General features: G+C 42.3%; 1 protein-coding gene across 3 annotated transcripts in view; it reads right to left on the bottom strand.

The window, feature by feature from the left end:
- The window catches only part of THSD4 (thrombospondin type 1 domain containing 4), a 698,655-nt gene that overhangs the window by 528,563 nt on the left and 154,943 nt on the right, over positions 1-15,149 (bottom strand). For all 3 annotated transcript variants that reach the window (XM_090028684.1, XM_090028685.1, XM_090028683.1), the window contains exon 6: positions 12,956-13,058. In XM_090028684.1, coding sequence (XP_089884810.1) covers positions 12,956-13,058 — 103 coding nt within the window. The remainder of the gene's footprint in view (positions 1-12,955; positions 13,059-15,149) is intronic.

Here is a 15,149-nt window from a genome sequence, read left to right as displayed (position 1 = left end):
ATCCCTTTCCCTTGGTCAGGCAGTACTCCATCTTCCTGGCTGCCAGCAGGGAGAGAGAGCACTCCCAGCCTCCAGTCTGTCTTATAGTAGTCAGCCCTACCCCTTCCAGTCAGCTGACTCACCAGGTGTGGGCCCTTAGCTCCTCCTGGTTGCCCCAAGCAACCAGCACCTGAGCCACTACTCCGGCTTTCCAAGTACCAGGCACTTTAGTGCCCTGCTACAGGTGCATTCATACTTAAAGCTCTTCTATTACCACAAAACCCTCCTTTTGTCAGTAGATATACCATTTCTGCCAAGATGAGCAAGGCTTCTCTGCCAGTCAGCCAAAGACATACGTAGACATTCCCACACCTACCTTAGCAGGCCCCTCAGCTGCATGTGCCTTCCTGCAGAGCCCTTCATGCTCTGATGAGACAACTGCTGCAGCAGAGCCACACAGATCTGCCAGAAACATGGTAAAGGCATTCTGGTTGCTTGGCAGTGTTTGTGCTATCTGCCTGATCATGCGAGTGGCCCTCCTCTGGACCCTCTCCATGCTGTCCACATCCCTCTTGAAGTGCGGCACCCAGAACTGGACGCAGTACTCCAGCTACGGCCTGACCAGTGCCGCATAGAGGGGGAGGATCACCTCTTTGGACCTGCTTGAGATGCATCTGTGGATGCATGACAAGGTGCGGTTGGCAAATTTGAACAGGGTGCTTTTTACCCCCTCGTCCAAATCACTGATGAAGATGTTGAACAGTGCGGGCCCGCATGTTAGCTTTGCCATCTGGTATGATGACCAAATTTCCCAACACGTCCTGCAAGGGCCCCACATTACCCAGGACCTTCTTTTTACCCCCTATGTATTTAAAAAAGGACTTCTTATTGTCCTTAATCTGGGAAGCTAGTCCCAGTTCCATCTCTGCCTTGGCCTTCCTAACTACCCCCCTGCATCCCTGAGCATCTACAGAATAGTCCTCCCTGGTGATGACCCCTTCTTTCCATTGGGTGTAAGACTCCTTTTTAGCAAGAAGACATTCCCGGATGCTTTTGGTGAACCATGGAGGCTTGTGTGCCCTCCTGCTGCCTTTGATCCACATTGGGATTACCTTCCTTTGGGCTTGGAGGATCGTCTCCTTAAGGAGCAACCACTCTCCTTGGACACCTGTCTCCCCTCCCCTCTGGGACGTCAGCACTTCTCCAACTATCCTCCTTAGCTTGTTGAAGTTTGCCCTCCTAAAATCTAGGGCTGCTGCCTTACTGCATGCCTTTGCCACCTTGCGCTGGATGGTGAATTCCAGCAGGTGATGATCGCGGTCGCCTAGGTGATCGAGCACCCGCAGCCCCCTCACCAGGTCATCACCCATGGCCAGCACTAAGTCCAACAAGGCGTCTCCCCTGGTGGGGCTGTGCACCTGCTGGGCTAGATGGAGGTCCTGCACTCTGGCCAAGAACCTATGTGAGCGGTCAGACCTGGCCGACTGTTCTTTCCAGCAGATGTCTGGGAAGTTCAGGTCCCCCATGACTACCACATCCTTAGCCTTCACTACCTCTGTGAGCTGACCCAAGAATTCCTGGTCAAACTCTTCTCCCTGGTTGGGAGGTCTGTAGTAGACTCCCACCGTTAAGTCTCTTTCCCCTCGACTGCCTTGTACTCTAACCCAAAACACTTCAGAGTGCCCCTCCCCGACTCCTTGCTAATTGACGAGGATGTGTATTCCTCCTTAATACAGAGTGCCATGCCCCCACCTCTCTTTCCTATCCTGTCCCTCCTGTACAGCCTATAGCCCTTGACATTCACCGCCCAATCATGCGTTGCGTCCCACCACGTTTCCGTAAACCCCACTATGTCCGGGCTGGTATCAGCCAGCAGGAGGGTGAGTTCCTCCTGCTTGTTACCCATACTACGAGCGTTTGTGTAGAGGCATTTGAGGCCTCCTGTAGATGTGTGTACTGACCCCCTAATCCCAGCATTACCCTGGCCCTTATGTCTTACCTGTTTTTTTGCTTCGCTATTGCTTAATGTAAAGAATGTTAATATATAAGTTATATTAAAGTTATGTTAATGTGATTCACACCACTGTGAACTAACAAGAGACTTTTAAAAGTTCAGTTTATCCTCCATTCCCTTTTAGAGTTGTTGTAATTGAATTAATCAAGTCAGTCTAGTAAAATATATCACCCCAAAAAATCCCTATCTCTCATGTTAATCAAGAACTCATTCACGGTCATTGTTAGTTGTATACTTTAGTTTCCATAGCAATTCATCATTAATTTCTTTAATTAGGCCATAACTAAATTCAATGATCACTTAGATCAATTACCTTAATTGAACTGTCTCTGTTTCAGAAACAGTAAGTTCTCATTACAAATCCAGCAACATAAATGTTACTACATAAATAGCAAAAAATGAAATTTTGTTAAATAATGCTGAACAAGAAGCACTTATGAAGTGCTAAAGTTGCAATATTTGCTAAACATCTCAGAGGTAATAGATTTTATTTTGTTAAAATCCCTAATACTATACAATTGAACAGAAAACTTCTACAGCTAGAAGTTAAGATAGTTTAAAACAAGCAAACAAAGGTCATGGACATTTGTAGCATTATATGTACCCTTGTAACACTTCAAAAAGCAGGTATTTGGATGGGTACCTTATCTGTAGCACAACAAAAACGGTACCAGCGCTATAAAAATATTCCCAAATGAAACAGGAACTTTCTGCAGTGCTACATTTTGTACCACATGTAACACCTGAACAGTTACATAATGATCTCTCATCCCCCCATATCCCATAGTGCTCTTCCCCCCACCCTCCTTTCCTCCTTCCCTGCCCCATGTAATCATTTTGTAGCTGGTTTCACTTTTTGTCGCATGATTAATTGCTTAAATGCCTGGCCAGGTTATACTTCAAGATGCAATTAACTAGTTAAGGAGTGTAAGGAGGCTCAACTCTCAACAGGGGGGCTAGGTAAGTTCTAGCAGTTCACTTTAGAGAGTACAAGGTACTCTGTATAGTACGTAAAGTATTTAAAGTTCCAAGGACCATCTGCCAGCTGCAAACAATTCAAGCTCCTTTCACAATGTAAGTATAGCTCTGTTCCTAGTGACTTGTCTGGCTTAACACTGCATGATATGCCAAAGAAATCTTGACTCTAACTAAGTAGAACTAAATCATTTTGTACAGCTACCACCATATGATGATCTTTTGGCTACATCTTCACTCCCATTGTTACACATGCTAATTAGATTAAAGCTGGCCCATGCTAGCATACCAATGCAACAATCACTTTTCATTCTGCAGTGTAGACATACCAAGTAATAACGCATGCAGTGGAGAGAGCAAAAGTTCTGCTTGCTGCAGTGACAGACTATCATCTGGAATTAATTAATTAATTAATCTGGAATTGCAGACAAGTGCATTTTTTCTGGAAAAGTGCTAGTGATTTTTCACAAAAAGAATAAATAACACTCTTTATTTAAAGATTTTCCACAAAAACTTTCTTATTTTTTTTATCAAAAAAAATGAAAAAACATCAAAAGAGCACAACAGTTTTTCATAAAAGTTTTCGTGTATTTCACAAAGAAACACTTTTGTCACAAAAAGCCTTGTATTCAGGAGCTTCTCCTTGTGGGAATGCTTTGCTACCTCTCTTATTAGGTTTTGATAAGGAAAAACTGGACATTTTTTCTGACAACAAATGGGTTTGAGGGCATTACAGGTCAAACAGAACTAGCCTAAAGGAAAGTGATCCAGGGAGGATCACATCTTCTAACCTATGTTGCTTGGCAGATGTCCTTTCCTTCCTTTTTTATGTTCTTGTAACAAGGTATTTAGCAGAATTTGAAGATTTGTTGGAATCTGACAGGGCCATACCATGAATGCTTCTATGGCCTTGAACTTGTAACCTCCTGGCTGTCAACCGTGGGTGTGCCTTAGTACCCATACCACCCCATTCCCCAATTTGGCAGGTGTGATAACTACTGAACTGTTTGTGTACTGCAAATAAAGTAAGACATTTCTATGCATTTTAAATATAATGTAATATGAGCTCTGTTCAATTAATAGAATCATACAAAAGTAGGGCTGACAGGGACCCCAAGAGGTCCTCTAATCTGTCCAATCCCTTTTTGAGGTAGGATCATCCCCACTCAAACCATCCTATACAAATCCATGATCTAATATGAATTTACTCTTAGCACAACTGCACAGTCAACCCAGATAAAACACAAGGCACAGCAACATAACTTGCCACAGGTTAAGCACAGGGACAGTGATGGCCAACACTGTGCTCCTGCAAGGTTGTTAATACATGTTCAAGAGATCCCAGGAAGAGAGCCCCTCCTCCTCCCCACACCCCCCACATGACAAAGGAAGGCAAAAACCCACAGAGTCTACACCAAGCTGACCACAGGGTAAAATTCCTTCCTAACCCCAAATATGGAGATCAGTCTGACTCTGGGCAGAGGGGCAAGACTTTTTAGTCAAGAACCTCCAAGTTAAAGTCATAGCAGGAGGACTGGGACATCCCAGTAAAATTCTTCAGCCTTGGCTGCAGCCAACACCCAATATTTCTGAGAAAAATATAGCAACAGGAGAGGGAAAAAATTCCCCCCTGTCCCCATGCAACAACCAACAAAGCCCAGAAGCATGTGAAATACCCATAGTAGAACATAAGCACAGTTATGCTTAGACCATCCCTGACCAATGCCTGTCTAAATTCTTCTTGAATACCTCCAATGATGGAGATTTCACAACTTCCCTAAGCAGCCTATTCCACTACCTCACTGTTCTAAAAGTGAAGGAGTTTTTCCTGATATCCAATCTAACCAACTCAGCTATAATTTCAAGCCATTGGTCCATGGCCATGTCCCACTCTCTGCAGCAAGAGATAAAAGGTGTCCAGTGCCCTATCCACAAGCTGGACATGTCCATTTCTTGCAATTTCTCTTCATATGACTTGCTTTCCACACCCTTTATCATTTTTGTGCTCTGCCTCTGAGCCCTCTCTAGTTTCTCCCAGTCTTTTTTAAAGTGTGAAGCCCAAAACTGCATACAGTACTTCAGGTGAGGCCTTACCAATGTGAATAGGTAGAGTGGCACGATCACTTCCTGTGTCTTGCACTTCATGCTTATATTTATGCATCCCAAAACCTCAGGTGCAACATTTTGCATTCCCGAGGTGTAGCATCTTGCATTTGTCAGCACTGAACTTCATCCTATTGGCTCCAGGCCAGCTTTCCAATTTGTCAAGATCCTTCTGAATGATGCACCCATTCTCTAATGTGTTTGCAATTTTCCCAATGTCTTGTTTTCTAAAAACTTGCTCCAGAAGCCTTCTATGCCAGCATCCAAAGCATTAATATAACACACGGAACAGCATGGGGTCCAGGAAAACCTCTGTAGGACTTCACTTGGTTATGCCTTTCTGAAAGGAGAAGAGGAAAGGGGAAGGGAATGGGGCAGAAATCCTTCTCTTTCTCCTTGGACTCATTTTAGTATGATCAAGAAGAAGTGACAGGGTGCAAAGAGCAATATTATCCCCCATCCCAATTACAACATTCAAATAGCTTCCAACAGGGTCAAATGCCTCTCTGTGACACCTGCTGAACATTTGCCCTTTCAGAGAGACATCAACCTCCCTACACCCCATGTGCTTCCTACTTTTTCTAGCTAAGGGAACTCAAAGGGAATTCAAGGTCTATACTTGGCAATGAATTTTCAAACACTGTGTTTCAAAATGTATTTGGAATTTGAGAAACTACCCATGTGTGCTGCTATAGAAATAGAATCCAAAACAGATTTATTGGATTAATTTAGGAAGCATGGCATTCTGCCTTTAAACCTGAATTTTTAAACTGTTCCCCACTGCATCCATCCAAAATAAAATTACACATCTTCATTTACAGATATCGTTGTGGCCAGATTTTTAAGGAATTAGCTTCTTCAAAATACTTCATTTATATCTTTTTTATATAATCATCAAATGTTTAAGGACATTTAAGGACATTTCAGATGAAGGAACTTTTATTCCAAAAGCAAAACTGCAGCAGAAAGATCTCATTACAATTAGAGCATCACAATAATTAAAATATTTGCTGTTTCTGTAGTTTTAGGCTTGCTTGCACCTTTTAATATTCTTACTCTTTCATTCAGATATTTTTCCTCTGTCACAACTGGACTTTCCTCCCAAATCCTGGGTTTAATTTCATTCTGAGTCATTACCTTTCCAACATAAACTAGTATTTTTCATTAAAGAGTCTAAATTCATACGGTTTATAGTCCTTCTAATATGACTTTTTTAATAAAGACAAAAGTTTGTGTTGGAGCAGTAGTGGATAAAATAAGTTTTAGAATTGCAGCTGCACCAAACTGAGCAAGGGAAAAATAAAAAAAAACTGTATTTTTCAAAAATAATAATAATTATACTTAACTTGACTATCACAACTGGGCTGTAAATTGTAATGCAGCTTCCCTCATAGCTCCAACAAAAACAGTAGGGGTAAACTATGCAATACAAAGAAAGAAAAGAGAAATGGTGGTGACTGTTTTTAGTCTCTTGAGCTATCCCTTTTGGCTGAGAGTAGGACGAGTCAGACCTGCTGTATATGGAGCAAGGAGTTGGAGGTGGGCAAAAGTAGCTCTCCTGGAAGCAGCAACACACCCACAACTTACCATATACTGCTGAGTGTATCCTGAAAGGGGGTGGGTCTGCCCCCCCCCCCAAACTTGTCCATCATGACTCTTTGGGGCCATGCTGCATGAGAGGTCATGCTGGTCAAAGCCAGGGTCCCAGAACGGAAGATTACTATGCCTGCACAGTATGGTGAGTGAAAGAGATAAAGCTTTCTGGACCTTCCATTAGTGCAACTATACAACACTGGACTGAACTTAAATTAACCTAATATAGAGATTTGCCAGTTAACCGAGAGTAAAAGCCATGACTAAGGCCCCAGCTGCTATAGGCGTTCACATCATTTCACCAATCATTCGCAGTTGCTTAAGATGAGCTTGTGTCACTCAAATTTAGCTATAAGCACAGGCAGTTCTCACTATGGAGGGAGGAAAGCAATGGGGTCCCCCAAGGGTCTCAGCTCAGGCCTGTGCTGTTTAATGTATTCATAAATGGTCACTAAAGGGAGGTGAATAGTGAAGCCAACTTTGTGAATGACACCAAATTATTTACAGTGGGAAAAACAAAGGTGATTGTGAAAGACTGCTACAGGAAATAGTAAAATTGAATGAATGGCCAACAAAATGGGAGATAAAGTTCAATGCTAATAGTGCAATGTGATGCATGTGGAAAAGAATAACCCAAGATGCACATACACAATGACAGGCTCTACCTTAGCTGTTACAATTCAAGAAAGATATTGGAATTATTGCAGATAGTTCTCTGAAAGCACCACCAGAAACACAGGTAAAATGTTAGAAATTACTAAGGAGACTAAAACAAAACAGAAAACATCATTATACCACTGTATAGCTCAATGATACACCCACACCTTGAATAAAGTGTGTACTTCTGGTCTCCCCCACCTCCATTAAGTCAAACTAGAAAAGGTACAGAGAAGGGCAACAATCGTGATCAAGCACATGGACAGGATTTCAAATAAAGAGAGACTATATAGGCTAGGACTTTTCATCTTAGGAAAAAATCCTTGTTCTTCCCCTTGCCTTGTGCCACTGATGTACAGAATAATAGCTAAGTGGATTGGTTTTGTAGAACCACGTGTGGTGGTATATATGTATCCCTCAATGTCGTAATATGTGACCTGGAAAATACTTCATGAGGCAGGCTGTTTAAGACCCTGCCCTGGTTGCCAATTTACAGATCTGGCTTGTGTATTTGGCCCAAAGAAATAGCAGGATGTCTGGCATTCCTCAGCCCCCTGTCTGTTTTGCTTGTACAAGGTTTTCCTCACCACTTTCTCCTATCAGGAGCCCCAAAAGATGCATACAGCCCTCTGGATTGTGTGGACACTCTGCTCTGAGTGGGGGAAGACTAGTGCAGTGTACAGAAGTACCGGTAGCAACACCACCCTTGTGCATGTCATGTGCCCCCCTACTGACAGGCAGTGCATGTGCCACAGTCCCAGTTTTTGTTTGACTTTGGCCTCAATCTTTTCCCATGCTCTCTGTCCAGTCAGCTCTGGGTCAAGCTCCATCCCAACAATCTTCACCCCCTTGCAGGAGATGAAGCCTTTCAGGGATGACAGGTCCCCAAGCACACCCAGGCATATGCTTATGCTCACATTGAGCTTTGCCCCTGCCACTGCTCCATGTACCTGTATGTGTCACAGTACATTTTGAATTGAACACTTGTCTATGACCTTGTCTTATTGAGGTCATCCATGCAGGCTAAAACCCTTGCTTCCTCCCATTTTTCTCTGGGGACCTACACTCTATGTATTCTGGGGTTCTGACTCAACCTTTGGGCTAGCAGGTCCATCGCACAGATGAACAAGATCCAGTGGGCAGTGTTCCCCAGTAGGCAACCCTGCTGGACACAACTCCACTGCAATGAGCTTGGTCTGAAACCCATTCACCATTACCCTGCCGCTCACATCAGGGTACAGTGTCTCTATTTGCCCTTTTCCAATCACCTGGGACCTCTGCCAACTGCCACAAATTTTCAAAGATACCAGTTCTGCAGTCTCATTGGCCAACTCCCTCAGGACCTTCAGCTGCATCACATCTGGCTCCATGGACTTGTACATGTCCAGTTTTACTAAACGGTCCCTACACTGTGGTTTTTTTTGCCACTGTTGGCTTGCTTACCTCCTCCCCCAATTGTGCTGCCAGCTGCAATAGTCTGGGAGCTGATCTTGCCTGTGAAGACTGAGGTGAAAAAGGCATTGAGTACTTTCGCCTTTCACCATCTGTCACTAGATTGCCTCCCCCATTCAGTAAGGGACACACATTCTCCCTGACCTTCCTCTGGTTGCTGACATTCTTATAGAAACTCTTCTTGTTACCCTTCATGTCCCTGGCTGGCTGCAACTCCAATGGCATTTTGGCCTTCCTGATTTCATCTCTTCATGCCCAAGCAATGCTCTTATAGTCCTCCCTAGTCATTTGTCCAAGTTTCCACTTCTTGTAAACCTTCTTTTTGTGTTTTAGCTTACTGAAGAGTTCCCTGCTAAGCCAAGTTGGTCTTCTGCCATATTTGCTAGTCTTCCTGCACCTTGGGATGGTTCATTCCTGATCTCAGTAAGGTTTTTTTAAAATACAACCAGCTCTCCTGGACTCCTTTCCTCCTCAGACTGGGGATCCAGGGAGTGCTGCCCATCAGTTCCCCGAGTGAGCTGGTGTACAGACACCTGAGGTAAATAACCCTACTTTGTCAAGAAGAATGAAAAGGCCTCCACTGTTGCCCCCTCCTGCTTCTGCTTTCTCCAAGTCACTCACTTTCCCACTGACCTTAGTGCTTTGCTCTCCATCTCCCAGCAAAACCTAGTTTAAAGCTCTCCTCACTAGGTTAGCCAGCCTGTCTGCAAAGATGCTCTAGCCTCACTGTCAGGTGGCTCCCGTCTCTTCCTAACAATCCTTCATCTTGGAACAACATCCTGTGGTTGAAGAAGCTAGTGCTGTTGGCAACACCATCTGTGCAGCCATGCATTGATCTGCACAACACATCCTCTCCTGCCCAACCTCTTTTCCTTAACTGGAAGGATCAAGGAGACTGAGCTCCTGTCCCCTTCATCCTTGCACCCAGAGCCCTGTAGTCACTTTTGATCTACTCAGGGTAGCCCCTGGCAGCATTCTTCGTGCCGACATGGATAAGGAGCATGGTCAGAGGTTTATATAAGCATCAGTAATCCCTCCATGACATCTCAGATCTAGTCTCCAGACAAGCAGCAGATCCCTTAAGACAACAGGTCAGGCTGGAAGATGGATGTCTCTGTCCCCACAGAAAGGATTCTCCAACCACCACCACCCATCACTCCCTCTAGGTGGAAGTAGTCTCAATCCTCCAAACCTTGGGGATGCCTGGCTTGGCCTCCTCCACCAATGGAACATTCTTCCCCACTATTGCTCGGGTTCCATATCTATTCTCCAGGCAAACCGCTGCAAATGGAGATGAAAGCTGTGTCCAGACAAGTAGGGGTGTGTGGCTTGTGGCACCATAAACTTCTTTTTGGTGCCACAAACTGTACTCGTGGAACATTAAAATGTGCCCTGCACTGCAAATTTGCAGCGTGGGGGCAAAATTTGCTACTGGGATTGTTTTCCCCAGTAGGAAAAAAAAAAGCAGCATGACAAAATGTGGCATACAGCACAATACAATAGTATGTGTAGGAACAAATGACAATTTGTTCCTCCAGTGAGATGCTCTGGTTGCTGGCCAGCTTGTGACTTCTGGCAGCACGTAGAAGTCATTGGCTGTGTCCAGATGAGCAGGGGCATATATTTGCAGCGGTACAAATAGTAGCAACACAGATTTGTGCCACTACTTTGTGCCAGAGCAGATGCCTCTGCTCATCTGGACACAGCCAACGACTTCTATGTGCTGCTGGAAGTCACAAGCTTCCAGTTTCCACATTCCTGGGGGTCCATGTCCTCTTTCTTCTCTAGCTGTACTTCTGGTAGTCCTTCCTCTGCAGTCCTAGAGATCTCCTCCAGCATCAAATTGAAGAAGTCCTCATGGTGGAGGATGCTTCGGAACATTGCCACCTTCTCCTATGTCTCTTTTGCCTACTTCCTGAGGGATACCACCAGGAGGTGCTGCTCATTACAGACACACCCCCACAGGTGTCACCAGAACGAACCTGCAAGTCACAGTCTTCACAATGCCAAACCAAGATCTGGGTGGAAGCCTTGACAATGAGCAGTCCTGCCTGGACAGGTGCAAGCAGAAGAAGAGCTGGCATTGCAACATCCCCTAGACATTTCTCTGGTGCTCTTAAACTGTCACCTCTCTTCTTACCCCTCTTTCCAAGCAGACCTTCCTTAGCACGCTCCACTGTAAACTAACTTGTTCATTGCTCCTTGGTCCCAAAAGGTTCCCTTTTCCCTGGGAGATAGAATGTCCAGGGAGACAAGAAATAGAGCCATCCCAAATCATTTTTAGTAAAGGCAATGAAAATGTTTAAATGGGAAACATGCACAAATGGCTATACTTACCACTATGCCACCTTTAGTTCTTAAAAGGACAAAATGTGAAAGTAAAAGTAACTTGTTGCTGTCATGGCTATTATTGTTCACTGGAACCTGCCTCTGTGATTTAAAAGTCTACTGCAGAAAGGGAAATTCCTACAGACATCACTCATTAATGTGAAAAAAACAGATTCCAACCATACTGTGAAAAGATAGATCCACAGAAAATAGAAGAAAATAAAGCTACTTAAAGAACTAATTCAAATTAATCTGGTGGTAGTATCATGTGTTACCTCTACTATTACACACTGTATTGTGTAAGCTGTTTGGTAAGTGGACATTTAGTAAAAACTATATCCAAAGGAACACAAAACCTCTTCCTCCCATTCTATTCTGTTCTACATAGGTTTTAATTCCCACTTACCACCATGGCACTTAAGAGCCTTCTAAGAAAGCATTAAACAACATGGCAACATATTTGTCACAAATACGACTTGTAAGAAAGAAGCTTGTGCAGAGGTCTTATTTTGTGTGCTTGCTTGTATCTTTTGAAAATGAGAGCGAGAGTTTGCAAACTCTTTTTTGCATAGTACAGTTGTGCTACCACAACCCAGTAACTCACAATATGGGGTCCTATAAAATTAAGCACAACCTGAAGGTCCTAAGAAATCTTAAAAGAAGGATTATCTGCTGTGCTCTCAGGAGGTGCAGCACAGAACAAAGGCTTACGATAGCTTCAAGTCATATTTGTGTCCTCATATGCCCAAACTGCTCCAAGGGCTAGAAGGGCTTCCAGTGTAAACTGAGATAGCTGATTATATTACAGCAACACCATGGACTACAACATTGTCCACAAACTCAACAGTGCTGCATACTGCAATCCCATTCCTTTTATGATTTCTATACCTGGTCTTATAAAGGGTCATCAAAAGGCTTACAGAGCCCTTTACCCTTTTCCTGTCATTTTACACATCATAACACAACAACAGCAGATTTTGGGTCTTGATCCCCAGATGTTCACACTTCTCTATGCTTAAGTGCTCTTTATTCTGGTGATGTTTTCTGGGAAACAAGCTTTTGTAAAAATGTTAATAAGGAAATAAGACATAAAGCAAACTAGCCTCTTCTCAGGTGAGAGAGAAATATTTAAAGAATAAAATTGCTATACACCCCATAAATATTTATACAGTGATAATCACAGATTACGCCTGAGGTGGGCCCAAGCACTGCTGACAAAGATGAATAAATAAATCGGACCTCAAAGTTCTGAAAATACATCTCCTTAGGAGAGAGTTTTACTCCTCTGCACCCCTCTGACATCCTCCTACTGGGGACACGAAGGGTGGCAGGCCACTAGTATGGCTGCTTCTTTTGTATTTCAGGGCATTCAGTTCAACTCCCAGCTAGGCAAATTCCTAACTCAGCTATCCTCCTTTTTTCACCATTCCAGCTGTTGAACAAGTCAACAGAAAAAATAAATTGTGGTTATTGAGAATCCTGATTACCCAGGGTCAGATGCTGAGCTGCCATAAAATAGCTCAGCTCCATTCACATGGTGTTACATAAGATACACCCCAGCTGAGGATACACCCCGCAAAAGTCAGAAGTGAAAACATCCCTTTTTGGAATGGCTTCTGGTTTTACTAGCTAAGACTGAAATTCAAGGACGTATGTGGTTTCATTGCTCTAGACCCCAGGAAATACCGGTATTAAGCTTTTTACTGTCACATATGGCTTCAATGGATTAAGAGAGAAGGGTCCATACAGGCTTTAGGAGAGATGGTGCCTATCAATACTTCTTGAGTTAAAGCTGTTTTCCTTTCCAAAACACAGTGCATATAACATGCACAAAGCATATCTGTCTTCCCTTACCTTCTGAGAAAGGCTCCCATTCATAAAGTCGACCCATAAATGGTTTGTTGTTGTATGATGCACATTGTACTTCCCTGATATTTCTGGTGCTTTCTGGACACATCTATTGAAAGAAAGGACAAGATATTATGCTATAATCTCCAGTAACACTACTTTTTACATACCTTACTTAATCTTGGACCTCTCGGTGTTTTTTTCTAAGTGCATATTCAAAAGTTCCACATTATCATTATCCAGGGGACACTCTTTTTCCAAAGTAAGTTATAAATAAGAAGCACATTATGGCACTGCTGGGTAGTCTGTCACTTCCTCCCACAGCAGAGTTGTGCCTTAAGGAACTTCTGTTAGGGATTTCACAAGCCAAACCAGTGGTAAAAAACTGTCGTTCAACAAGACTGGCTCTGCCCAAGTGCATCTGGGAGTCAGAGATTCTTCAGTTTGTAGGTTCCACAACTGTTGCCACAAAGTCAGCCATGATGAGGAGTATCACAGAAAAACAAATAAATATAAAACTTTGATGATGTCTCACATAATATGAAAAAAACCAGGCACAGTCATGTCACTGCCATAACTGAAATTATAATTTTCATTATTTAAAATATTAAAACAAAGTTCCTGCAGAGCTTGAAAAAGCTGATCTTTAATTCAACAATTTGTTTGCCAAATTTCCATCTTGTTTTTTAATGGGTAATAGACCTAGTCAAAATTTTTCATAAAAAGAATTATATTTTATTTTATTTTTTTATTATTTTATTTTTTTACAAGAAAGAACAAAAAGGTTGATATTTTTAGAAAGTTCTGATAGGAACTGTATAGTATATATACTTATACTTTTGCCAGCTCTGGATGTTAAGAGCACAAGTAGAACAAGCTCAAATAAAGCTATTCTGCCTTATAGCTGGTAAAAATATATATATATTAATTAGCTAAAAGAGAAATCTTATGTTGGCACAAAATTTATATTTATTCTCTAACCTGAAATTTGAAAAAAAAATCATAGTTTTGTGTGGTTTTAAAAAAAAAAACACTTCTTTTTTACAATGGTTCAGCAGAGAAAGACAACTTTAAGCCACCCTTGAAAGGTTTTATTCAGCTCTTGAACTGGCTACCTTCAAACTGTTACTATTTACCCATCAAGTGGGAAATTGTCAGAGATTCCACTGCCTCTAACTTATCTATCAGATTCATACCAGATGCCTTGTCAGTGTGTCAGGCTCTCTCCTGCAAACAAAAAAGAGTGAAAAAGGCAGGATGATAACCTGTCATACATTACTAAATCTTAAGATAAAAGGTAAAATTTTCAAATCAGTTTGGGAGTTTGACTGAAAAGCTAGCATACCCATAAATTGCAGTTAAAAACACAGCCTAGATGATTTAAGAATATAAACCTCAATAGTCTTGACCAGTCAAAAATGAACCATAGGACATCAGCACTACTGAGGACAGAGAGTATAAAAGGAAAAATTTCAAGAATGCACCAATTCAATGGCCCAAATTTGTGCATGTCAGGCCGGTTTTCAAGAACTGAACACCTGAAGTGGTCTCAGATTAGGCATCAAAAATCAGCAGCAATTTCAGCTTAACCTATTTGTGCCTCCATTTCATCTTGCTATCCATTGCAGTAGTGTGATACAGCACTTCATTATGTAAATGTCAAGTACTGTTACTAACATCTCAACATTAGTAGATACCTGAGCTAACATTTTAAGACTAAGCAAATTCTTTGCTTAAACTATAATTTTCACAAACTACTGGAAATGCAAAGGGTTCTTCTAATCTTTTTTGACACCTCAGTTAACTTAAGTAGTTGTTGGCTAACTACCAGAAAATTACTATCCTTCTCCCACATTGTTATGAGTTCAAACTGGACACAGGCCCACAATTAGCAAAACTGTTCCAAACCTGCACTGAGATAATGCAGTTTTGGAAAAGCATAAATGGGTCATGTTGATACTCAACCCACTTCTAAGAGCAATTAAACTTTTGACTGAAATTCTGGCACTGTTTCATTTGTGTGACCTACGGTAACTGGCAGAATCATTTTCCTAATCCTTACACTCCCTCCAACTCTATAGGCTCAGGCAGGGTTCAAGAGTTAATCCTTACTTTCCATGTGTAAAATATATTACATACACACACACATTTCCAATTTAAAAACTTACTTTTGTCAACTTTTAGCTTTTCATGGCAAGGG

The sequence above is a fragment of the Crocodylus siamensis genome, chromosome 15 (assembly GCF_052110815.1).
Source record: "Crocodylus siamensis isolate JL-2025a chromosome 15, ASM5211081v1, whole genome shotgun sequence".
NCBI classification, from domain to species: domain Eukaryota; kingdom Metazoa; phylum Chordata; order Crocodylia; family Crocodylidae; genus Crocodylus; species Crocodylus siamensis.
Note: the sequence above shows the minus strand (reverse complement) of the source record. Positions and strands in the feature narration are given on the sequence as shown.